The following is a 27908-nucleotide window of genomic DNA, read 5'->3' on the forward strand; positions in this document are numbered from 1 at the left end:
TGTTTGTCAAAATAAAAAAAAATCAAAGAAAAAAAATAAATATTGTTCGTTTTTTGGTCGCAAATGCGTCATTTCTTTTTTTGTTCCTGTTTCTGGTAGGTTTTCGCTGCTCCGATTTGGGTACGACTTCGGCTCCGTTTTCTCGGGGTGGAGATTTTCACCACACCAATACATATGCAATCGGCTTCGCGGTAATTATAATTTCCATACTAATTTTTCCATACTAATTTGAGGCTTCGTGTAATAGCTGACTATGAAAAAAAAAAATCCAAACTGGAACATCAAAATTCAGCTGTGGAAATTTTTTCATACAATACCGCTACCGCATGTACCTTCCGGTGTGGCAGAGCCTTTATTCTTAGCTCAGCCCTCAGCGATATCTCTTTGTGGGACACACCTAATCATTACGTCAATTTTCAAATTTATATAAAACTTTGTTTAGTGAGTCGGAAGCAAAAGTTGGTTTGATTAAAAATGACAAAAATAGTTCAGATTTTCATATTTTCTATTCTTGCTCTTGGTTCAAATGCAAAGTACGATGGCGGTGTTGATGTAAGATAATCTTACCATTTATTTTGTTCAATTTTAACCAAAATTAAGTTAATAGCTACCAGAAAAGTACGTGAAGTCTGTGCAATCTTCTTCTCATTCAAACAACTGGGCTGTTCTTGTTGATGCCTCACGCTTTTGGTTCAATTATCGTCATGTAGCCAATGTTCTCTCAATCTACAGATCTGTTAAACGGTTAGGCATTCCAGATAGCCAAATTATTCTCATGATAGCCGACGACATGGCATGCAATCCAAGGAATCCACGCCCTGGTCATGTTTACAATAATGCCAATCAGCACATTAATGTATACGGAGATGATGTAGAAGTTGACTACCGAGGATATGAAGTCACCGTAGAGAATTTCGTACGCCTGTTAACTGGTCGCACACAAAATAGCACCGCACGGTCTAAGAAACTCCTCACAGACCCCGGAAGTAATGTTCTTATCTACTTAACTGGTCATGGAGGAGACGGTTTTCTTAAGTTTCAAGATTCTGAAGAAATAACCAGTCAAGAGTTAGCCGATGCTGTCGAACAAATGTGGCAGAAAGAAAGGTATTTATATAATTTTAGCGGAAAAATCTTTAAGTGGATGAATACAGTACGAGCATTAGGAACATAAGGAAAGGTTCAAAAATTTATACCGAAGAACATTAGTTTTGAAGTTGTCAGTTTTTGAATGGTAGGGAAAAAGGGACAGGTAACCGGTTACGTATGCAACTTTCGTGGAGTGCAAAACAAAGCAATGCGAAATGCACTATAAAAGGTGTCCCAAAATATTATAAGTAACTTTTAAAGAGTGATTTTGAAGTATATTTCATATTACTGTTTCATTTTTATTGTTAGCTTGTTTCTTTTTTTTACATCGAGGTCAATTTTTTGGTGAAATGCGTAATAAACTAAAGATAGATAGTTCTTGATTGTTTTACACTCCTGCTCAAATATTATTACTTTATGTCACAGTATCATGGTTATTTTCTCAAATGAGACATGAGTGATCTTAAATTCACGGCATGGAATAAAATGTTTGTGGGATGATTTGGGAAGAGATTTGCTGAAGTTTGTCTGTCAACCCGCGAACTTTTTGGGTTCATGGAGAAAAATCTGCTTTACAACACGCACGGAGTTAGTGAGCATGCTAGAATAGGTTGCGTCGACCACACAGATATCCGGATTTACTGGTGGAACAGAATGATGTAGCTGTGGCTGTGTCTTGTACCGCTGTCAAAGTTAAAAAGTATGAAATTAGTATATTGGTGCCACAATACGTAGCTGTGGCAAGGAAATTCGATGTGGATCAATTCGAGTCAACTTTTACTTCAAGCTACAAGCGCAATGACTTTTGACAATGTGGTTACTCAGTTAAAATTATTTTTTTTTTTTCAAGGCAATTGACATTTTAGTGCACCATATATTCTGTTCATCTTTTCTACATTTTTAGCAATTTTATTTGACATCTTGTACCACCGCGTTTTTCTTTGCTACAAGCAAATTTGCATTCTGTTCAACCAGTTAAATTCAATAGAACTTCTTCCTATTTCTCGGCGTTGTAATGATCTCGATGTCGAGGGGTTCATAACTATCCTACCTATCTGCTTCACACTAGTGATCCTCCTGTGGGGTTCGCCGGGTTGACCTCAGAAATCGGCGGCAAGCCTCCAGGTTTTCTATTGTTCCATTTCTTAGACGAACAGAATGCTGGTGTTTTTGCATTTGCTTGTACCAGGAGTTTTTAGGCCTACCTTTCTTTTTATTCCGTGTTAAATTCAATAGGACTTGTCTAGGAAATGTTGAAGAGATGCATTTGCGAAAGAAATCCACCTCCAAGCAGTCTTGATCAACTGTAAACTACAGTGAAAGAATAGTTACAGCAAAACCTTCAAAAGTAAATTCGTGGAATGAACAGACGATTCCAAGTTATCATATGCGATAAACCAGTGTTTTTCAAACTTTTTGAGCTAGCGACCCCATTGAGAGGAAAAATAATTTGGCGACCCCCACTATAATGTGTCAGTATTTTTAAAAATCTGTATACACTTTACCCGTTCAAAGCTCGATTCAATTACAAAAGATTTTACTTAAACACAAAGAAATTTTTTCCCGTGTTTATAAAAGTAAGGCCTTGGCTTTCAGAGGGAAAAATATTGACATACGGTTTGGAATTACGAGCTGAATTATTGGTGTTTTTTATTTCAACATTCAACGTCTTATCTTTTTGACGACTTAAACATCCTTAATCTGATCTTTTTGACCACTTAAACATCCTAAATAAGAGCCTCCAAGGAAGAGACGGAAACATTATAACTGCAAAAGACAAAATCAATGGATTTCTCGGAAAACTTCGGTTATTTTCGTCGTCTTCAATGTTGGGCATCAAAACTATGAAGAAAAGACTTAACCCATTTCCGGCGGCTACCAGTTCCAAATGACTTAGAAACTGGAAATCTTATACACTATCTGTTTTTGGTATAATTAGAGGTAATATGAAAAAAAATTTTGGAAAAGCTTTTGGTATTCCGTTAAAATTCACGATGCGTTTTCGCAACGCTACCGCTATCAAAATCATTTGATGGATCCACCAATCAGACAAAACGGTTTGATCGAATAAAGGGAAAACTTGTCAACATTCCAATGCCAAATTCAATTCGTGAATACAATATAACGATGCACGAAGAGTATTCGACCCCAAAATCCGGTCATAAGTGAAAACAAAAAAAATCGCATTCGACACGTTATTTTTTGCTTTTCGCATTCCTCAATAGCCATGCTAACTAAAACCGGTTTCAAATAATAACACGGTGTAACACTCAAAATATACGCGAGCGGAGACCTATCACGTTTTATAGAGCTAATCGCACTGATTACGAAACGGTATTTAAAAAGTCCCTAACACCCCCAAAATCTGGAGTAAGGGGCAAAAAACGGTTTTTTTGACCTTCACCCATTTTCGAGTTTTTTACAGTTTCTGATAGGACATAAATATAGCTTTTGAACAATGTATTAAATATGTAACTCGGTTAAACCACCTAGAATTTATAAGCTGTCAAAGTTCAAAAATTCCATTTTTTCGTCATTTACCCAACTTCGACATCAAATTAAAGTATATATTTTCACAACAACATGCTGTTTTAAAAATATATTCTAAAATAATATTTATTTCCAAATCAAACGAAGTATTTTAATTGAAAATCAGTTTAAAATTGGCTTAGAATAAAAAAATTTACGATTTGAACCCAGATACAGAAATTCGAACTTCGAAGCAGCATTAAAAAATACTTTGAAATCATGTATCATATGTGTATATAATACCATAGCCTATTTTTGCTTATTTTGAAAATCTGCATTTCGCGATTTGACCTTGAAATCGCGACAAGCGGACATGAGATTTTTCTAGACTTTTGAGATATGTTATAGAATGGCAAAAGGAAGATATTGAGCTAAAAAAATTTCTACTAACATTCATTCCGAGATTTACCCCTTTTTTCTCCTTATTTTACTGTATTATATGGCATTGCAGCTTGATAATATTTAAAAACTTTCTTAATATTCACAGTTGAGTAAGCATAGTACTTCTTCTATTGTTTTGTAATTACTGTTCAAGTTACTTTCCAATGAAATGCACAACGTCATTCGTCATCCCGTTCTTGAAGATTGCATAAGCTGCAATAAATGGCAAGTTTTCACGATGCGGCCTGTAGTAAAGATTTATCAGCTCTCCTGTCATTTTAAAAATTGCTGAAATAAGTTCCAAGGTAAAACTGCTATTTTACGTTTGTATTGTGTAGCCTTGTGTGAAATCTGCGTAACTACAATCGTCGTTCTGCTTTGTTGCATTAATGAACACACCAATTCTGCAGAATGTTTGCCTGGCCTTCGTAAGTACAACTTTCAGCAATCATAAAAGTCAGAAAAAAAAAATAAAATGCACGACTGGGTCGCACAAACTTGTTCTTAGAATTCAAGTTGCTATAACTTTTAGGACTTTTTATATAGAAAATTAGTAAATGTAATTATTGTATGTATATAAGAACAAAAAAAAAAATAAAAAAAAAACCAAAATCGGTTTTCAAACGAATAAAACAACACCTGAAAACATATTGCCCTTCAAAGCAAGTATGCAATTCTTTTGTTTTTATTAAGATGCATTTTTAGAAAATCAAAATCAGAGCCATTTTTTAAAAAACTATAATATTGGCTTTCAATTTCGAATCTATTTTAAGGCTTTTTTTCTTCAATTTTTTGTTTGTTTTTCTTTTTGAAAAAAATCTTGAAATGGTTGGCTTAAAAATAAGCTTATATTTTGAGTTCCATATTCCATTGGCCGTATATTCAAGATTGAGGTATTCAAACATAGAAAATATGACAATCATATTTCATAATTCAATTAAAGTAGTAAATTGATTTGTCCTTCGCATATTGCTCCATGCATTAACAACACTAATATTGCAATATCTTCCATTCTAAATGCAATACAACGAAACGGCGCAAATTTTAAACGGTTTAGTGAAATATTAAAGCTATTTTAGTAAGTTAAATAGTTAAAAAGAAGAATTTGCTAATAGTAAACGATTTTAGCATCTTAATATCTCTTAAGATTTTACTAAAATTAAAATAAGTAAATGGCTGCTTTAACTTTTAGTAACTTTCTAAATTACCTACTCGAAAAAAAATAATTTCAATTTTCTTTACGAGAATTACCTAAGTTGTGTTTTTGAATTTTTCGTCTTGAAATAAATACCTACATAAATTTTAGATTGAAAAAAAATTAAAAAAATATTCGACGAGATTCGAACCCACGACACGCGACGTTGAGCAAGCACATTGATTCGTCATTACAACGCCTTAACCCACTCGGCCACCACATCTTGCTTTTTTGCCCTGGCAGTTTAACATAAAACTTCAAGCACCAATCGGATACTCTCGTTAATATTCGTCATTCGATTCGCTCGTGCGGCGCACGAGAGTAGACCTATCTCTCGGTATATTTCAATGAAATATCTTTTGTTTCACGCGTCTCGTGACTGGCCGAAGCGCACGAGAATTTTTTTTTAGGGTAGGTAGGTAGATAAATAAATCTTAATAGTTTTGCAAAGTGTTTGAATTGTTTCGTCATAATTTTAAATTTTATTTGTTAAACAGGTAATGTTTTTGTATATTAAAAAAAAAAATATTAATATGGTAATATGTATAAAAATGAATTTGTTTAAATTTTTAAATCTTTTGAAATTGGTGGTTCAGCGCACGATCGCACTTAAGGCACAGCCAACACTGATCGCAAGTAAAAATAAAAAAATGACCACAGAATGAGTTTTATTGAGCAAACAAATATTTTCTCCTTTTCGTAATTAGAAGTGGTAGTTCTGTATAAATTGGAATAATGTAATTGGGGGTGGCGTTGGGCAAAAAAAAATTGTTACACTCATGAAACTTGGCAAAAAGTTTTTTTTTGCGATAAAAACCAAGGATAAAAAAGTCTATACAAAAAAGTTGGGTGTAAGGGGGTTTTTCGCGGACAAGAGGGAGGAGTTGAAGCTCAAAAATATAGTGAAAAAACTTGTTTGTGAAATATCATCATATAACACATGTTTTTAAGGTATTTTTTGATGCGGAATATAATGAAATAAAGTCAATACGATTGCTCTAAGAAAAGTTATTACCGATTAAAAACAAGGGCGCTTGTTTTTTTTAAAGAGTTTTCATAAAAAAAATTTAGGTGAAAGGGTGTTTTTTTCGAAGAGACAGTAAAATCTGTAGTTGGTCCCAAAATCAATGTTCTTACCAAATTTCATTAGGGTGGCCCATCATTTTTGTTTTCACTCAAAAAAACACCCTTATAACCATGATATTTTTATAGACACTTTAGATTCTTTTTTCGAATTTCAATAGTGTACCACTAATATTACTCTTTTTCAAATATACCCATATTTTCTCTACCTCTAAAAAAAGCAGCCTTTCACATTAAAAAAATTAAATATTACTTTTATTCGTAATTGCCATGGGCAGGGATAGGATGTTGTGGAATTTGCCTTTTTTTCTTGCTCAATCGTACGACACTATAGATTAAAAACAAACACGTTTCACGCCCCCCTCGTGCCAAATATATGTACACTTAGGAGCAAAAAAATGGAATCAAATGTATTATTTATATTAAAAACAAAAATTGCAATGGATAAAATAAGGTTTCTTTAAGTCTCATGGTCTCATTTAAAAGCTTGGTTTTTTCATTTTGAATTGTTGGTAAAAACATAAAAATGCATACGATAGTATCATCGCTATCTGTCAATATATTGCACTTCATTTTTTACTTGCGATATAGGTACTATAGGGCAAGTTTAGGATTCGTAAAAAAAATCGAACTCGAGATAACAATTTTACATGACATTACGATGATGGAGAATGCCAAAAAAGTGGGTCCGGCAATTCTGTCTTTCTGTCTGTCTGTCTGTGTGTCTGTCTCTATCTGGAGCAGCAGCCTTAACGAGTGAAGTGATTTTCTTCAAACTTGGTAGTTAGCAGTTTTTGGTGATTCCCTAGAGGGGAAATTGAAATTTTTTTTTTAAGACCAAAACTAACGGTACCTGCCATACAACGGAAATAGAAAAGTTAATTTTTTTTCAAAAACGGCTCTAACGATTTTGATTAAAATTTTTGTGTGTAGTACTACGCATAAGAGCCAACTTTTGAAATAAAAAAAATATTTTTTGTACCGTTATTAACGGTACCTGTCATAGAACGGTTTTTTTCGTTTCTGAATATCTCGTACAACATTAACCCGATTTAAATGAAAATTTTTATACAAAAGTGTTTAAGTAAAGATAATATTAAAATTTTAGAAAATTTTCAAAAAATGCATTTTTGGTTTTTTAAAAAATATTTCAAAATTTTTTTTTGAAAAATCAATTTTTTGAAAACGGATCAATGAAAAATTTTGAAATTTAGTTTTTATGTGTAAATTAATTATTTCTTCATAATGGCATACCAATTTTTTTTTTTGAAAAATGTTAAACATTTTTTATATATAAAAAATTATTTTTTTAAAAAACGGCTCCTACAATTTTCGAAATTTTTTTTCTAAAAATACCTTTTTATACAAGAAATAAAATGGCATATTTGTTTTTTTTTTTTAAGATAATTTTAAACGGTCTTTTAATTTATGATAAAAACAGATTTAATTTTTTTATACTACTTATGAAATTTCTTCAAAATATCAAATTTTAAATTTCTTGAATAAAAGCTTTAACATTATAGTTACTTTAAGCATAAGAGCAAGTACGTGCGACCCCAGTCGTGCAATTTATTTTAAATGTTAAATTTTCTTGATACTATTGACGGTATCTGTCAATAAAAAGCACTTAATTTTTTTTTTAATGTTAAATTTTCCAGATACTCTCTGTTTCAATTTCAGTTTTTTTTTTTCCTTACATACTTCATTTATGTTGATTGGATCTTTATAAAGTGAACGGGTTTTAGAGTTCTTAGCATTGATTTAAAGCATTGAATAATTACAAATAGAAGTGGACACCCAGGGAAACTTCCGCTGTAAAATTGTCGGCGCTAGAATCGTGCGTTGAATTAAAAAAGCAAATCCATCAATCCAAAAGCAAATCCAGCAACCCAAAATCAAATCCTAAACCGATTATACATATAGATAAAAGTTTGCCTAATGCAAAAAGTGGAGATAGCCTAGAGGATAAGGTGAATGTCTGGTATCAGTCGATCTTGTACTGTGGAAGAGTGTGCACGCGCAAACCGGCTTTCACAGTGTTTATAATTCGAATAATAGCTCATAGGAAGTGGCGTCGCACAGTGTGGGATTTCGCGAATTTAGCGGAATTTAATTCGAAAAATGACTTCTCTTGTTTAATGCCAAAACCGGTTTTTCTTAAAGCTAATAGATTGTAAAAAGTGATAACAAAAGCATTGATAGGTGGGGATCATGTAAACAAAAAAAAAATAGCTTCCAAGTTGCAGTTGGCGATTTTTTTTCTGTTTATTTGGTGAAAGAGATTACTTTGCCCTTAATTTTTTCTCGTGCGTTTGGTGTGCGTTTTAATAAAAGTTTTATTTTTTTTATATTTTCTAAATATCAAGGTATAATTATGTAAGTAATTTTTTATTTCACAGGGTGTTTTACATTTTTGTTTTGGTGATTGAAGTTAAAAAAATGTGTTTTTTTTCGATTTTTGTACCTTTGTTAGAGCAAAACTTTAGTTATTCCGCTTTATTCCGCTTAGACACAATATTCAATGCAAAGCTTGATTTATTATCTATCAAGAATCACTAAAATTTGACACCCCAATTTTGTTATGATATATTTTTTTTTTTTTTTTCTAAATGACCATCAAAAAAAAAATGATGGCATACCGTAAAAATCGAATAACTTTTTGGTATTTTGTTAGAAGAAGAATGTTATAGAATTAGAAACTTTTTTTATTTCACAGGGTGTTCAAAAAATTTGTGAATTTGATTTTAAAATAGTTCCAATAAAAATACAGGGTGTTCAAATTCAAAGTTAACAGTAAGAAAAAAAAGAATTAAGTTATTTTAGAAATTAAAAACGAAAACTATCAATTAATAAAAAAAAGTATTACATCTAATGAAGGGTGTTCCAATTATAATAATAAAAATAAATTAATTTAAAAAAAAAAACAATTAACGCGTATTTTTCACAAAATTTGATATTTGATACTTTGAAAATCGGTATTAAAATTAATTTTACTTGTTATAAGTGCTGTGTTTTGTTATTGTGTGTATATGTACTGTGGAGTATTAATTTTCGTCTTTTTATAATGTGGTATGTTGTTTGAATAATTAGCAAACTATCCTTTTAAATTACAAAATATTTCGGTATTATATAATTTAAAGAATGTCTTTCCAAATAACAAAGAAGGACATATTTGATGTTTGGGTCTCAAAAATACAAATTAAGCGCTTTGAGGCAGTTATGTCATTTGTTTTAAATGTTTTTGTTCATAACGTATTCTGAAGAAGCAGTTAAATCATTAAAGGCGTCTGTGAGGACAACTTGTTTTAAGTTAGGTCAGTTATGGTCAAAAAACAGTAACCGTGAAAGCTTTGAATGCAAAAATGCTTCCTGGCTCAGTGGCTATTTAGTAATACCACAGCAAATATTTTACGAAATTCCTTCCCCTTCGAATTCTGCAAGTGTGGGTAGACCTAGAAAATCATTTAATGAGTGCTGTGAAAAAATGAAGGAGAAGAAAGTACAAGGCCTCTTAGACTCATTTAGCTTTGAAGAAATTTCAACTGCATATGAAATTAGTTTGCGAAAAAGTGGAAAAAGGAATTAGTAAGGGTGAAATTGTTTACATTAAAAACAAAACATATAGTAAAAACAATTAAATAAATTCAAATTGGCTTTTTATTTTACAAGAATAACACGATTGGTAAAAACAAATTGTCTATTTCAGTTAAACTGATTTTTTTTCGACAGGAAGTTTACGGTTCTTTGAATTTTTGATATCCTTGATGATGTATGGCAGAAAAATTTCGTGACAGAACACTTACCAATTTAAAAAAAAAACATTGATTGTGCATAAATAAAGCTCCATATTTTAAAACATCCTTTCAAATAGTATCTTGTACGTTTTAGTAGCCTTTTAGAGAATAGTTTCTTTAGTTCATAAACAACGTCATTGACATATCGGTTTGCAAAAAACCTAGTCAATTCTGACAATAATTAACTTTTTTCTTTATTTTATTCATATTTGTCATAAAATTAAACAATAAATCATTCCTCAATAGTTTTTTTTGTAAATTATGATTTTCAAAAAAAAAGTACTTTTTGGTGAAAATAACCTGTCACTTCAAAGCTCATTTTACAAAAACTTAAATAAAATATCATCAAAATGTGAATTACATTTGATTGTATACACATATTCAATGAACTAATCACAAAAAAAACTACAATAAAATTTAAAATGCAAGCGTTATTAATTTTATTCCGCTAAATTCGCGAATTCCCACACTGTGCGTCGGACCCTTTAAAATACAAACAAAAAAAAATCAAAAATTGCTTGCTGTGGCTGTTCTAGTTTTTTAAGTAGTTTAAGTAGTTTTAAGTAGTTTTAATTAGTTTGTTAGTTTTAAAATAAAAAAAAAATGATATGATAACAAGTTTTTTTAAAATTATTTCTTGGTGAAAAATAAAAACCATTAAAATATTAGTAGTAAAATAGTTATAAGCCCGAAAGGCATTAGAATTAAGAAATGAAGTATAACTTAGAGTGCCCGTATAGGGCCAGTAAGTTAGTTGTAAGTAATTGATAAGTAGGCTAGTTTTTATGAATTTTTGTCTAGCTTTAAGATAGTTTTAAGATGATGATAGTTTAAGACAAAAAAGCCGCTAAAGCAGCCAAAGCAGCGGAACTACAACAACAGCAAGAGCAGCTGGGACAGCCGCAACAGCAAGTCCCTCAACCCCAGAGACAAAAACAACAGCAGCAACAGCCGCAAAATCAACAATTGCCTGCACAAGTTGCACAAAAACAACAACAACTGCCAGCACAAGTTCCAGGGCAGCAACAAAAACAGCCACAGCAGCAACAACAACAGCCAAAACAGCAAAACACACGGCAACAACAACAAGTAGCAGAGGCAGACAAGCCTAGTGGAAGCAATAAGCAGGTGCGGACTCAACAGCAGCAGCCCCAGGAGCAGCAGCGAGGGAGAAATTGAAAATTGTGAATGTCTGGTAAAATTACCTGCCTAGATTCAAATCTGACGGGAAATTGAGATTGTTTTTTTTTTTTTTTTTTTTTACATTACTAGAATAAAAATTAAATAAATTTGTCAAAAAAAAAAACAATTTCAATTTTTACCGGTATTCGAACCTAGGCCAGTAGGAGTAAAAGGCATCGTCCTTGTTCTCTAGACTAATAAGAGTTTTCGATATACGAAAAATTATATCAAAATAAGCTCTTTGAAATGTATAATAATAATTATTAATTTTTTTATGAAGGTTTAAAAAAAATTATTAGTTAAGACTCAACTCGAAAATACATGATAGTTGAGGCGCAAACATGTAGTTCATCTATCTTCCGGTACGTTGTGGTCGCATGAGTAATCTGCGGTGTCACTTCTATTTGTAATTATTCAATGATTTAAAGCTTTTGTTTCAAGCTTTTTAATGGTATAATTAACATTCATGTATGTCAATTACATCCTGACCAATTATCGTTTTTACAGAACTCAACGTTTGATTCTATTTTTTTGCTCCTAAGTGTAAAATATACACCTTTTCTTTCTTTATTGCCTTTTTTTGCCTCTTTCTATGTTTTTTTTTTATCTTATTAGCGTCTATAAATTAATGCCTACACACAAAACACTCAAATACAAACATAAAGATAACTTACACTGAGGGAAAAAACGCAACGTAAAATGTAATATGTTCAACGTTGATTTAATGTTTAAAAAACTAACATAAAAAGTCTTTAAATTAAAATTGAAACAACGTAAACAAATTTTTAATTTTTGTCGGACTTTAGCTTTTGTTGTATTTTATCACTCTAATTTCTAAAATCATTCCGAAAAATAGTTGAATCAACGTGGTTTTCGTTGATTTTAAGTTGTTTTATCCCTCAGTGTACTCAATATATTACTTACTCATTATATCTATATTAAGGATCCACTAATTACCCCACACAAACAAAATTCGAGTGAAAAGAAATACCTATGTAACTTGTTTGTCTGCTATTGCTACCATTTATTGCCTTCTATGTTCTATTGCGCAGCCGGCAACCTACACGTATCAGGGTTCAAAAGCTAACTTACTCAATTTACAATATTCGATTGGAGAAGTTCTCCATATTTTGCCAATCAAGAGAGATTTGGAAGCAGGGACTTAAGTTGAGTTGTCGGGGCCCCGGGTCAAGACTTAATTTTTGGGGCCCCTTTAATATATAAAATAAGAATAAATAAAAAAGTACGTATACGCCCACTTATTTTTGGTGGGGCCCCTGATGTACATCATTTGTTGGTCGCTAAAATTATGTGAGTAATATTTTTTGGGGCCCCAAGATAATATGTAATTTTTCTTTAAAAAAAGCAATTTATTTTTTTGGGACCTCTTGTGTCCGAAGTGATTCATGTAAAGTATCTTATCTTTTTGCTTCGATACTTTTATAACCAGTTGCCTTCTTTGCATTGTCTTCTTACGGGGCCCTGGCGTGTTGAGGGCCCCGGGGCACCGCCCCACTTGCCCCAATGGAAGCCGCGAAAGGGGCAGTCGCAAAAGATGTTGTTGAGAAGTACAAATCAGTTTTTTTGGGCAATAAGGGACTCGAGAGAGTTGAACAAATAACTTGAGTAATAAATGGGGACACAAATCGAGAGCTCCCGGCAAATGTTGAAGTGGGTGATGTCGAGTGCTTTAATTAATTAATTAATTTAATCTTTAGCTCCTTTAAAGCACTCTATTGTCGAGTTTTCACGAGTCGATTTAAGCCGCGCGATATGTCGCACGACTTGCGGCTTACGTTCACACGAGTTGAAAAGCTTCGCCGCACGGCAAAATCGAATCGTGAAAAGTCCCCATTAAGGGACAATCGCAGTCGCTTGTTACCTGAAAATTAAAAAAAACTCATGATTGTTCAAAATTGTTACAATTAATTTGTATATTACATGCTTTCTCTCAATAAATGCCTTTTTATGCCTTTTTGGGAGTTATATTTTGCCTTTTTTTAAATGTTTAGGTTCACAAGATCCTATCCCTGGCCATGGGAAAGAGAACATATTTAATGAATTTCATAAGGATACCTTTATTGAATTAATCAGACACCCTTTCACCTGAAATATTTTTGGGTTCTTGGTTTCTGTTATAAATGAAACATTTTTAACAATTTTCATTGGTGTACCAATTTTTTCCCAGTTCTTGTGGTACCTACTAATTCCGAATTTCATCATTTCTTAAAAAAAAAACACCCTTTCATTAAATATAATTTTGTACACTTTATAGATTCTTAATTCTTATACCAACCAAAACTTTTTCACCAAGTTTTAAAAATTAATACAATTTAAGTCAGCTGTTACGATACCCTTCTCACACATAACTCAACTCATCAAAAAACACCCTTTCACCAAAAATATTTTTAAGAACTTTTGAATCCTTTGTCGCTGCTTTATTTAAAACCTTCATCCAGAATATCGTCAATGTAGCATGTTTTTTACATGGGTTTCGGTTATATTTTAGCTGTTGTCAAAAAACAAGCACCCTTGTTTTTAATCTACTATACTATATATACTATACTATCTACACTATATTTTTGAGCTTCACCCCTCCCTCTTGTCCCCGAAAAAACACCCTTCCATCCAACTTTTTTTTTATAGACTTTTTTATCCTTGGTTCTTATACCAAAAGCAAACTTTTTGCCAAGTTTCTTGAGTGTAACAATTTTTTTTTATTTGTTGATTTTATCTACTACTTTACCTTACTATAAACAATCTAGACAATTTTCTTGAATCACTTTATTTATTATATTTAAACAAAGTTTTTAGAAAAAAAATATATTAGTTTTAAAAAGCAATACGACGAAATCGGAAAGTACTCCGCATTTGGTATTTGAAGTGGCCCTCGGTGAAATTGTTTGAAATGTTGGTATGTTGTTCTCCTGAATCTGCTGTCCATATGGAAAGGATGTCGAAAAGTGGACAGTTTTTAAGCAAAAGGTTTTTTCCCGACTATCTCAAACCTTTTATAAGGGATAGTAACTGTCTTTATTGTGTTTTGTGGTATTTTTTAGAGGAATCCATACATTTTTGGGGTCAATGATCCCGAATAGGATATTATTATTATTATTGAGAAAATACGTTACGTTTTAAAATAAGTGCAGAAATAGTGTTTCAAATTTCAAAAGAATCGGTGCAGTAGTTTTGAGGTTATGAGGGGCACCGACTTTGAAAACATAATTTCTGGGGAAAACGATTTAAAGTTTAAAGTTTTGGTATAAAACGTTCATACGAGAATTATAAAAATATTCATAACTTCCAGCATAGAGAAAGGAATACCTAGAGACGCGACTTCGGTTGGTTTTTCTCTTCCACCCTACAAGCTGCAATGAAAGAAAAAACTCCACAGTGCTCATATGTAGTAGTTTTCCCGTGCATTTTAAATGGCACCAACACAGTCAACTGTGGAGTTTGCCTCAAACGAATTTAAGTGCTCAATTGGACTAATAAATGCATAAAATTTATACATTAAATTCAAAACACGAACCTTTATTTTTATTTCTGTACTTGAGTCAAAATACTATTTAGTGCCTAAAAAAATGTGACTTTTTTTTAATTTCATTTTTCTTGAAGAAAAAGTACAAATTAGAAAAACTATATTGAGTTATAAAATTAACATTATATTCTTTTACAAGTTTGAAACCCAAATTTGGATCGAATTGTTTAGAAATCACGGTAACATTGTTGTTTATCTTGGTAACGCAGTGGTAGTGATTTAACTTCATAGGAGACTTACGTTGTTCCTATAGTTTCAAATAGGAATATCAGAGAGCTTAATTATATGATTTTACAAATAAAAATGAAATTTGCAGTAAAGTAACGGAGTTGTTTGGTTTTGATCACTTTCTGTTTAAACTGTCATAAATATAGAAATTTCATTCCAAACATATCGGTCCAAATTTTATTATATAATAAATTAAAGTATAACCATTCTTTGTCAACTAAAATATATGAAAATATATTGATGAAAATGTCAACATTTTTTTTTTCAAAATTTACTGTGCAAAGGGACAACTTTTTAGGCACTAAATAGTATTTTGGCCCACATTTTTTTTGAAAGGTCTAGAGTAAGCTATTTAAGCTCAGATAGCTCAATCAAGTTCATACACAAACCAAAATCATGTTTAAATTCAAAGCACAAACCTGTTTGTGAGGGCATCTTCTGGTGAAAGAAAGGTATTAAACGCATTATACTTATTGTATACATATTTCTATAGTACTATCAATCGAAGAAAATACTTTAGCGACATCTTTTGGTAGATCTGCATTTCAATTTCCTGCATGAGGTTCAGATATAAAATAAACTAGCGATCCCACCGGTGGCCACGCAAAACAGAAAATTCTAGGTACACCTCCTCTATGACCTCCAGATAGAGCAAAATTTTAACTACCAAACAACAACAAAATCTGAGCTGGTCGAAATTTTGAGTGAATTTTGTATGCGGCTTCGTTCTCATTTTGAATATTGTTATCATGAAAATAATCAGCCCTATCGAGGTATCCGTTCGAAGAAAGTTCCGAAACGATAGCTCGTTTCGATCGGAACTTACATTTCTTTCAAGGTATCCACTTCTGAACAAAAAAATTAAATTATACAATCGCATTCATTTGACACATGTGTCAGCGTGATTTATTCAATACATAAAAATCCTTGTGGGGCTCAAGTATTCTTTATTTCAACCAACCTCTCTTGCTGAGGCTTTGTCGTTGTTTTTTTATTAATCTACACTAAAAAATCAAAATTATATTTACATTTTTATATTTTTTTTTTCTGTGAAATTCAACTTTTCTGAAAATATCCCGCAACTATTTTGTGTCGGAGAATTTCCGATGAAATTCAAAGCACAACTGTCAAAAAGTGTTTGCTGAACACACTTCATCGCAATGGGCACGTTCAAACACCTATCGGATAGGCTATCTGGGATACCCGTATCTGGAATATCTCTTTGAACGAAAAGCTATCTAGATAGCAACAAAAAATATGTAAATATTGAAAAGAGGAAATAATTGTTTCTTTTGATCAAATTCCTTTTTTTTAGTGTTGCATAGTCCTTGCACAATTCTCGGATACTTTCAGATTATTTTTTGACAAAAAATGGTTCGTTTCTTTGCTAATTTTTAACATTGTTTACAACAACAAAAAACTATCCGATAGCTTTATGTTAACTGTTTGAACGTGCCCAATGCGTTGATGGGCGCCATGTTTCATCGGAAGATTCTCCGATATGTCAATCCGAACGGATACCTCTATAGAAAATTCTCCGATTTCGAACAAATCGAGGTATCCAAACGGATACTAGTCCAGTCAAACCGTCATTTGACCTTGCGCACAGAGGCACTGTCAGTTTTTATTTCATGGATCGATAGGTCTATATTTAAAAGGCGGAGTTATTCACAAAAATGCATTTTTTAGGATATTTTACTTCTAAGCTAATATCTTTGCTCCATTTTGTCGTAGACCAAAAACTAAACATACATTCTCTTCCTTATATAGGTCGTTTCAAATCAAAAGTCCTGACTCTGAGTTTATTTTCTCCCTTCCAATAAAATTGAGAACAAATAAACAAAAAAACTCAATTTTATTGGCTCATTGCGACAAATCAACCCAAAAATAACAACAAATCATGCTTGTTTGAATGAAAGAAATGCTAGAGAAAAAAATAAACAAACGAAAAATCTGAATTTGTTTATTAATGATTTCTATGGTGACGACTCCAAAATAATTAAAAAATAAAAATAAGATATTTACTGCCCAATTATACAAATGAAAAGATGTGAATAGAATTTTAAGTTATGAATTGCTATCATATAAACTGAACATTTCTGGTCCATCTTCACCTAATATCTTCGGCAAAGTTATCCCAACTGCCTTCAAATGATAAATAATTAAATAATTGTTTGTTTTTTTGTAATGCCCGCGGATATGGAGTGATGCAAGCCCGGTAGACTTGCCTCCGCTTTCTGAGGCTAACCCAGTGAATCTCACAGACGGATCAATTAATTAAAATAGGGATATCAAAAACTGTTCTTCATTATTTTATCGTAACTTTAGAAAAAGTTCAGCTGCCTCATAAATGCTTCTTTCCAGTAAGCGAATGAGTTTTTTTAAATTTTGCTCAATTTTCCATGGGACTTTTGATTTGAAACGACCTATAATATTTTCTTTAATTGTAAGTAATTTCATTGTATAAAAGTGAGTTACTACAAAATGGCAGCCAGTTAAAGTCAAATTCTAGTTGTTAAAAAACACATTTTCGTTTTTATTTTGAAAAAAGGCTCCAGGATGTCCTACAGCAAAAAATTAAGCTATTAATTTTTCGTTTCAACATTTTGTATCGATTTGGTGCACATTATAGAACACTATTCATGTTACCACGCTCCACATCCAGCTGACAAGGCAAGAGGTGGATCGGCGATTCTTATAAAAGAAAGCTTAAAACATTATGAAGAAACCAAGCTTACTAATGAAAATATGCAAGTAACAACTATTAGTATTGGTATGAAAAAGAAAGAGTTTAAGATAGCAGCTATATACTGCCCACCAAGGCGCTCCCCGACAGAAGATGACTATACAGATCTATTAAATTTTCTTGGGCATAACTTTCTTGTTGGTGGAGACTTCAATGCGAAACACACCCATTGGGGTTCAAGACTTATATCAACTAAAGGCAAAAGACTTTTCCAAGCAGGCCGTAAATACAATTGCGAATTCTATTCCTCCAGGTCGCCTACTTACTGGCCTTCCGATACTAACAAAATACCAGACCTTATTGACTTTTTCGTAGCTAAAGGAATCAAACGAAATCACATTAGTGTCGAAGGTAATTATGACTTGTCATCAGATCATACTCCAGTGTTTCTATCACTAAGTGAATCGGAAGTAATAGAAAAAAGTAATCCAAAGCTTGTAAATAAGAAAACAAACTGGAGTGATTTTAGAGAAAGGCTTTTAAGTTTTATAAATTTAAGATCTCCCATGGATACAATCGAGCAAATTGACCATGAAGTGGAAAAATTTATTGCTGATGTGCAACAGGCCGCTGAAGAAAGTACTCCAACATTTTCTAATAGAAGACAAAATGAAATAAAATATCCTTTAGAGATAAGAGAGTTGATAATAGAGAAAAGAAGAGCTCGAAGAAAATGGCAAAATACTAGATTTCCAGACGATAAAACAACGTTTAACCGTATAAGCAACAATCTTAAAAAACAAATTTATAAATTCAAAAATGATTCACTCAGTACATTCCTAAAGAATTTAACGACTGATGCTTCAACCGATTTTTCACTATGGAAAGCAGCCAAGCGCCTGAAAAGACCGCAGTTACTAAACTCTCCCTTGAAATCTCAAGATGGGAAATGGATCGGTGACCCAAAAGAAAAAGCTAACCATTTCGCGGAGCATCTTGCGAATGTTTTTAAGCCATACCCAACAAACGCGGCTGAAAATAGCTTACAGTTTGTTGATAAGATAGATGAAAGTGAAATATCAATTGCAAGATTAAAAGAAATAAAAAGTATGTGTTTACATCAACTATCAAATAAAAAATCACCAGGTTACGATCTTATTACTGCTCAGGTTATGAAAGAAATGCCTTTGAAAGCCTTCATAAAACTCCAATATATAATAAATGCATGCCTTAAGCAACGGTATGTCCCACACCATTGGAAAATTGCTGAAGTTATTGTCATACCCAAGCAAGGTAAGCCACCTACAGAAGTGACGTCTTACAGACCAATATCGCTTATACCAATTATGGCAAAAGTTTTTGAAAAACTGCTTCTGAAGAGACTTAGCAAAATTATAGAAGAAAGAAGGTTAATCCCAAATCATCAGTTTGGATTTACAAATAAACATTCCACGATAGACCAAGTTCATAGAATAACGGATGTAATAGAAAAAGCATTAGAAGAAAAACAAGTATGTTCAGCTATTTTCTTAGATGTTGCTCAAGCCTTTGACAAGGTTTGGCATGAGGGACTTGAGTACAAACTGCAAAGGGATCTTCCCAGACAGTACTATGAAATATTAAAATCGTACATCTCAGACCGATTATTTAGAGTAAGGTACGATCAAGAATATTCGGAATTGAAGAAAATAGAAGCCGGTGTACCACAAGGAAGTGTCCTAGGTCCTACCCTGTATTTACTATACACAAGGGATATCCCAGTTGGGAATCACACAATAATGGCTACTTTTGCAGATGATACCGCAATTTTGGTACCCGACAAATGTGTCTCTAGGGGAGCAGTAAAGCTGCAATATGCCGTCGACACAGTCAGAGATTGGACCGAAAAATGGCGTATCAAACTCAATGAAACAAAATCTTCACATATAAACTTTACAAATAAAAAGATAAACAATATTCCAATATTCATTAATAATCAAGCTGTACCTTACGCCAATACGGCCAAATACCTTGGAATGACTTTAAATGCAAAGCTAAAGTGGAAAGAGCACATCAAAAAGAAAAGAGAAGAACTAAACTTGAAATATAGAAAAATGTACTGGTTACTTGGTAACAACTCTGATTTATCAACCCAACACAAAATAATGCTGTATAATTAAGTACTAAAGCCTGTTTGGACCTATGGTATCCAATTATGGGGCTGTACAAAGAAAACAAATACCGAAATCATCCAAAAATTCCAAAACAAAGTCCTTCGTGGAATAGTTAATGCACCTTGGTACATAAGAAATAGCGATCTACATCGTGACTTACAAGTAGAAACGGTTACAGATAGTGGAGTAACTAAAGCTCAAAAATTGGCAATATTAGGGAACCCGGCCGAACAGCTTAGATTTTGATGATCTTTTTTTTCAAACGTCAGTAATTAAAAATACTTTAAAGTCTATAGATTAAAGATTAGAAATTAATTGATGCCAAAAGATTGTCTAGGAAATTCTAGGAAAAAAAATATATGGGAGTAAGGTACAATCTTCCATAGTTCAAGCGATAGATGCAATTTTCTTATTAATTGACTTCAAACACAAAAAAAAATATTTGAACACAACGGCAACACCTACAATATTCAAATATACATTTCTTAAAAGCTAGAAGCTTAGTCATATATGTAAAATTAAAATTAAGTTAATTGAATGAACGGCTTTTGAAAGAATGGTAATTGAACTCAGATTTTTGAAAAAAAAAAAAATTATTGAAAAAATTTTAACATGTCGTTTTTTAAACTTGGTCGTAATATAAAATGCATTTATTTCCAAATTGTTTTGGCCGCATTTATTATGATTTCAAATTATAAAAGGAAATGTCAATATGTATTACGGTTTATGAAAAAAATTAAAAAGTATTTCATTTTCGAAGAACTTTTTTTAATAAAAGTTTTGAAAAAAAATGTAACTTATTTTTTTTTTAAAGTTCAACATCTAAACATAAAATTATTTTGTATTCATTTAATAACCCTTACTGTTGAAAGTTAAATAGCAAAAATTTAAAGTTCCTATTTACCACAGTCATTGAGAAAATTAATTATTTCAATGCAAAAATTCAGTTTTAATAAAAAAAAAACCATTGAAATTGAAGTAATTTTTCATTTTTTTTTTTAAAGTGTGATATATTTTACCTTTTTTGCTTCGAAATTCAACTGATAATATTTATGGCCAAACATTTTTTTTAAATAAATTCATATTTCATTAGAAAAAGTTTTAGAAAAAAGTAATTTTAAATTTTTCTAATAACATTTTTTTTTTTAATTCTGAGTTTGAGGACCATTTTTTCAAAAAGTCTTGATTAAATTTAGTGGATTTAAATTTAAGAGATAAGAATGAGCTTCTGGCTTTTTAAAAATGTATTTTAAAATATTGTAGGTGATGCCGTTGTTTTCAAAATATTTTTTTTGTGTTTGAGGTCAGAATGTTTGAAAATTGCATTTATAGCTTAAACGATGGAAGATTGTCCCTTACTGCCTTTTATATATTTTCCTTAAATTACCTAGAGAATCTTTTGCTATCATTTGTTTTATGAAATTTTAAGCAAAAAAAATGGTTTTGTTAAAAAAAAATTAATTTTAATTTTAAAAAACAATACGGCAACACCGGCAATTTTTAATCTATAGACCTTAAAGTATTTTTAATTACCTACGTTTGAAAAAAAAATCGTCAAAATCAGAGCTGTTCGGCCGGGTTCCCTAATAATTTGCTTTAATTACTCTACTAAGAAGTTGTTAAAAAATACGCTGTATCGCATAATCACAGACTGCAAAGTCATACCAATTCTGAAATGGTGTCCGTCTTGAATACCAGAAACCATGTTCGGAGATTAAGAAGAACCAAGCCTCATGAGCTTATGGTCTAAAAAAACATGGGGAAGTATTAAAAGTTTAAACTTCCCCCAAAGTGATTTTACAAAGTTAAGAAAGAAAAATCTGATGTCGATCTCTCAAGATTGGTCCTGATAAAGAGGTGGTTTTAGTGGTTAAGAGTCCCACACTACTTGGTGTCGAATACTGCCAAGTGTCTTTTGAAGATTTCCTCCTATCAAAAAAAAAAAAAAAATTTGGTGCACATTGTTTTTGTTGAAACAAATAAAAAATAAGTAATATTAAGTCAAAGTCGTTTTTTTGTTTATCAAACTCTTGCCTTATTATTTTGTAAAGGGTGCAGTATTGGCTAACAAAATAAAATACTATTGTATTTTGAATTATCTACAATCTGCTTGAAGGGTAGAGATATAACAAGCAAACGAGTCCGACCTCGGTCCGAATCCGCTCCGACTGAGTCAGACCTTGACTACGAAACGGGTCCCACGGCGGCTCAAATTAGTATGGAAATTATAATCACCGCGGAGCCGATTTTATATGTATTGGTATTTTCACCACGATTTCTCCTTCGACTTTGTGTTCATACACAAAACGTTGCAAGTGTGTGAGTGCAACCTCGTTTTTCGCGTTTTGAGGTCGGAGTGTCTCTTCTGAGCTTCGTTTTCTTGCTTGAAGGGAAAGCGTCAATACGTTAACGTACACATGCCGTAGTTCGACCCCAGTGGTCCGTTCCTTTATTGAACAATGTTAACTATTGTTGTTATGTCAAAAAAATCGTTGTATTTGTTTTTGTTAGATTTTGTTACAAAATGTCAACTTTGATTTAGGAACGACTAAATGTTACATTTTGTTGATCTGTCAAAAGAAAATTTTTTGAGATTAATTTTATGAATGAATAAACAAGAAAGAATTAATTTGGTACTGAAATAATTCTTTTTAATTGAATTCTAAGCAAATTGAAACAAAAATATGCATTCAATAATTTCAAATATGGAAACAAACAAGAAATTCTCTTCTCACATTATCCCCTCTCTTCCCCTTTAGTTGTGTTTGACAGATTAACATTGAAACTCAAGTCCAGGAGCTGAGTTGAAAAAAGTAACAAAATGTAACTATTTGACACTTCAACACTGGATTTAGGAACGATGTTGTGACGTCACAACACTTTGTAACTTTTTTCTCATTTAGGAACGATGAAAGTTAACTATTGTTAACAATAGTTAACATTGTCGAATAAAAGAACGCACCACAGGCTATCAGCAAGTTTTCAAAATTTAAAACATCAACTCAAATAATGAAAAGTTTTTCAGTTCATTATTTTTTTCAATTTTTTTTCTTTTTTTTTTCATAGGTACAATGAACTCTTATTTATGGTCGACACTTGTCAGGCAGCCTCACTCTATGAAAAATTCCAATCACCAAATGTTCTGGCCATAGCTAGTAGCTTAGTAGGCGAAGATTCTTTATCGGTAAAAACTTATTCAGCCTAGCACACAAATGGGGTTCTTAATAATTTTTTGTTCTAGCATCACGTAGATCCCTCGATAGGAGTTTACATGATTGATAGGTACACTTTTTACGCTCTTGAATTTTTAGAAAAAGTACAACCTAATAGTGATCGGACAATGGGCGAATTCGTAAGTTCTTAACACAAAATATTTCTCTAAAGCCATATTGATCGATTTAATTTAGCTACAAGTATGTCCAAAACGAGTATGTATTTCAACAGTAAGCGTACGAAAAGATCTTTACAATCGGGATCCCAATAAAGTACCAATAACTGATTTCTTTGGGTCCATACGTCCGACAGAGATATCAACTGGAAGGATTAACATAACGCTTGCTGATGAAGAGTGAGTTTTTAAATAAATTAGTATCATATTGAATGTATTTTTAAACACCTTTTTTTTAAATAATATAATTTTTTTTGTGTTTCGTAGAGACTTCTTTGAATATCCAGTTCACAGCGTACCAGCGAAATCTATTATTACGTATAAATTTCATCCACAATTTCCATCTCACTTGTTTGATGATAAATAGAAGCTAAAATCAATTTTACCGATTGAATAGATGAGCAGCAATTCCATGGTAACTCAAGTTACATTCTAAAGAAATTTCCAATACACAAATAGATATTTTTTTTCAATTTCAATAAAAGTTGATACGAAAATACTGTTCATGAATGTAGCATTCCTATTACTTTTATAATAAAGTAAAACAATTTTTTTATTTTAACCACCTAAGAAAACAAAAAGTCTGTTAGTAACTCCCGTTACATAAATTGGGTAAAGTTTTAAGGGCTGTGGAGAGGTGCATTGTAAACTATCGTTAACTTTTGTTGTTCCTAAACTAAATAGTTACGATTTGTAACTATTTGACAGATGAACATCGTTCCTAAACCCTTCAAGCAAACGAGTCCGACCTCGGTCCGAATCCGCTCCGCCTCAGGCGGAGCTGAGTCCGACTTCGACTACGAAACGGGTCCGAAGGCGACTCAAATAAGTATGGAAATTATAATCACCGCGGAGCCGATTTTATATGTATTGGTTTTTCACCACGATTTCTCCTTCGACTTTGTATTCATACACAAAAAGTTGCAAGTGTGTGAGTGCAACCCTGCAAACCAAACCTCAGTAGTTTAGGGGAAAATACAACCACCAACAAAGTCTACTTTGAGGATGTATGTGTTTGCTTATTTAAGTTAACCCCGTGTAAAATTTTTGAGGTGAATAAAAATTTTTTTGCTGTATGGCTTATTGTTAAATATTTTTCTCAGAATCATTTCTACCAGGAAACTCCTTTTTAATAAAAAAAAAAAAAAAAAAACAAAACAAAACCATCTGCAAAAAAAATTTAACCTTATTTAACCAGGTCCCAGAGCCCATTAAATTTTTAAGAGGTGAACATTTTTTATTCACTTCAATAGAACAAAAATGTGAAAGCTACATTTGTCTAGTTTTAGGATTTAAAAACTAAATATTTTATTTCTAATGGTAAAATTACTAGATCTGGAATTATTCAAATACCAACATTTTCTAAATTTGTTTTGTTTTTACTTTTCTCTTAAAAAACTGTTAACATTTTTTGCGAAAAAATGATTATTATTTTTATAAAGGCATTTTTTGGCTTTAAAATTATTTTTGTTTCAAACTTCTACGATTTTTTTTATACGGCAAACCAAAAACCATACTTTTGACTTTGCCTATTAATATCTCAACAACGAATAACCTTACAGAGAATTTAAGGATGCATTTGAAAACTTCATTTAATTCTCTTCAAGCAAATTAAGTTTACTTTGTTAAAAAAAAAAATGTTTTCTTACATTTGAGATCATTTTAGAAAAGCTATCAAAATAGGCCTTTTTACGGTTTCTTAGAAAATGTGCCGCTGTTTTATAACTATGGTTGGTTTTGAGCAAAATTAAATTCGTTTGAGTTTATTTCAACATTTTATTAAAACATACCGTTTAAATTTTAGATAAACCAAAGAAAATTTAAAGTTTTCAAAAAAAAAGTTAAATTTATACCGTTTTTTGATATTTTACCTTTTTTTTGAAAATTTTTGATTTTTCTTTATATTTTGGTTTTTCAGTGATGACTACATAGAGCTCTTATAATGTAAACTTTCTTTTATCAAAAAAGCCGTTAAATTAGAAACGGTAATACCCGAAGCCGATTTCAAGTGCTGTTTGAGTGACACGCATTGCTACACTCAAGAAGCTCTTACGGGAGAAGGGTCATTTTTGTAGTATAATCATAAGCTTTAAAATGTTACTAAAATGAACGTATAGCATCGTGGAGCTTTTTTTTACAGACCGACAAAGAGTAAAAACTACTCTCTCTAGAGGTTTCCTTTAATAATATTCTGATTTTTCTGATTCAAAAGCAAATTCGACAAACGGTAAATGAACACTCAAGGACAAATATACCAATAACAACACTACATAATTTTTTTATTTAAAAAAAATCTCTATTCTGAAAAGAAAAACACGTCAAAAGTTGTGTAGAATTATTTAATCAAAACCGTACACGTTTTACGGCTTCTACTGTAATAACGTATTCTATTTACTTTATATACTAATGAAAGAAATATAACTACATCAGTATTGGTCAACCAAAATCGAATGATCTTCCCCACTCTTCTAGTGGTAAATAGAGAATCCCGCTATTCTAAATTCTCAAGTACAAGAAATGTTAGTTTTAAGAATATTTATTTGACACTCAATAAAGAACCATCGAGAAAAGAAGTTGTTGTTTGCGACAGTTGCAAAAAATAAGAACGAAATTTCGATAATTTTAAAGAAGAATCTAGTTTGACCTAAGTATACTCGGGACCCAGGCTATGCAAAAAATTAAAACTGATTGCATTCTGTATTTAAATATATTTTTAATCGAAAAACCAAATCAAAAAAATTGAGAAAATTGTTTCACTTTTTGGGTTTTTTCCATCTGGGAATCACTGGACGTGAGTCCCACGGCGGCTCAAATTAGTATGGAAATAATAATCACCGCGAAGACGATTGCATATGGATTGGTATCTTCACCACGATTTCTCCTTCGACTTTGTGTTCATACACACAAAGTTGCAAGTGTGTGAGTGCAACCTCGTTTTCGCGTTTTGAGGTCGGAGTGTCTTTTCTGTACTCGGTTTTCTTGCTTGAAGGGATTAACAGACTTCATATCAAAATGAATGTCGTCAATCTATCGTTGTGTTCGTGTTGGATGTGTGGTGAATGTCATGAATCTATAAATGTATGCGTGTTTACGTCATTTACCAACGTGGTGGCTTTAACATATATTCACAGACAACACTGTACACAAAAGAGATTTGGGGGAAAAGACGTACGAAAGTTTCCAGCTTTGGTATTTTTTGTTAATGGTCACTGCATTCATGAATGCGCCCATTGTTTTCTCTTTCGTGGCCATCTTTTTTGTAAAAGAAATGCACAATTTCAGAGTACCCAAACAGAAATTGGGTTAAAAAGTTAAACAAAGTAAAAATATTTCTGTTTTAAGCCTACTACGCAGCTGAAGCGAAACGAAATATTCCATACAAAATTTCGTTAACGAAATCTTGAACGAAATTTCGTTAACGAAATCTTGAACGAAATTAAATTTGTTTTGTTTTTGCTTTAAAACGAATTTTCTGATGTTTTTTCTTGAATTTTTTTTTTTTTTTGATTATTTTTACTTTGCTATAATACGCGATGGTATTTTTGTTGTTAATATGTTCCCTGTTGACTGGAGACTTCAAAATATTTCATTTCGTTCAAACAAATTATACCAAATTTGTGGACTCTTCTTCTATTGATTTTTTGATGTGCTGCATCGACAAACTATACCAAGACTGGAAAATGAGCTGTAAAATTACTTTTGCCTACAAGCTGCCCTTCAAGGAAATAGGTCCGAATCCGCTCCGCCTTAGGCGGAGCTGAGTCGGACTTCGACTACGAAACGGGTTCGAAGGTGGCTCAAATTAGTATGGAATGGAAATTATTATCACCGCGGAGCCGATTTGAAATGTATTGGTTTTTTCACCACGATTTCTCCTTCGACTTTGTGTTCATACACAAAAAGTTGCAAGTGTGTGAGTGCAATCCCGTTTTTCTCGGTCGGAGGTCGTCTTTTCTGAACTCAATTTTCTTGCTTGAAGGGTGCGAGGTGTGGTGAATGTCGTTAATCTATCTATTCCTTTTCCGGTTCTTTTTGGCTCCGACTCGATTACGAACTCGGCTCCATTTTCTCGGAATGGAGAATTTCACCACACCAATACATATGCAATCGGCTCCGCGGTGATTATAATTTCCATACTAATTTGAGCCTCTTTCGTTGTCGAGCTCGGACTCACTTCGGAGCCGATATGCCAAAAAAGGTTGGAAGAGTGAATTTTTAAAGAATAAATAAAAATAGTAGCTGTAAATAGTTTTAGCTCAAGGTGCCAATCACATATGGGGAGTGGCAACAATAGGACAGTTTACCCTAAGTAATTTCTATCAATAGTTTTTTCTTCTTTTGAATTAAATTATTTTTTTTTTGTTTTTGATTTTGATTTGATTCTGAGTTTTTGTTTTTCTTCTCACTTTAACGAAACTTTTAACTATGTTTTCATCAATATAAATACATGATTCATATACATAAATTTTCTCTAGCATGTGTAGTTTCCCAAACAATTGAATCTGTCTGCGATTAAGTGCGACGAGCTACGACTGACTCTTTCACACCCACTGCTTCAAGTTTACTCATATTTCTCATATTTAAAACTTTTGCCATATATTTGTTTTTCTTTAAGTTTTTATGTTTTCTTTAAGTTTTTGTACATATTTTATAAAAATA

At 32.0% G+C, this 27908-nt stretch overlaps 1 protein-coding gene across 2 annotated transcripts; it reads left to right on the top strand.

Annotated features, from left to right (window-relative positions):
* Nucleotides 1–319: 319 nt before the first annotated feature.
* On the top strand, nucleotides 320–27908 carry LOC129908821 (putative GPI-anchor transamidase). Of its 2 annotated transcripts, XM_055985626.1 has the most exons (7): nucleotides 320–552; nucleotides 608–1107; nucleotides 22928–23045; nucleotides 23103–23213; nucleotides 23269–23429; nucleotides 23517–23664; nucleotides 27725–27908. In XM_055985626.1, exons 1-6 carry the CDS (start codon nucleotides 475–477, stop codon nucleotides 23614–23616), a joined length of 1068 nt encoding a protein of 355 aa, XP_055841601.1. In that variant the 5' UTR covers nucleotides 320–474; the 3' UTR covers nucleotides 23617–23664; nucleotides 27725–27908. The 2 variants fall into 2 exon arrangements, with proteins under 2 accessions (XP_055841601.1, XP_055841600.1); XM_055985625.1 differs by lacking the exon at nucleotides 27725–27908 and having other exon boundaries at nucleotides 23517–23753.

This window comes from Episyrphus balteatus, chromosome 2 (assembly GCF_945859705.1).
Source record: "Episyrphus balteatus chromosome 2, idEpiBalt1.1, whole genome shotgun sequence".
NCBI lineage: Eukaryota > Metazoa > Arthropoda > Insecta > Diptera > Syrphidae > Episyrphus > Episyrphus balteatus.

What these genes read in the sequence shown, in the direction of transcription:
- LOC129908821 (XM_055985626.1), top strand. Translation starts at nt 475, where the DNA reads ATGACAAAAATAGTTCAGATTTTCATATTTTCTATTCTTGCTCTTGGT. An exon ending in AGTACGATGGCGGTGTTGAT is followed by an intron (nt 553 to 607) that starts GTAAGATAATCT and finishes TTAAGTTAATAG; the next exon opens with CTACCAGAAAAGTACGTGAA. An exon ending in ATCGGACAATGGGCGAATTC is followed by an intron (nt 23,214 to 23,268) that starts GTAAGTTCTTAA and finishes GATTTAATTTAG; the next exon opens with CTACAAGTATGTCCAAAACG.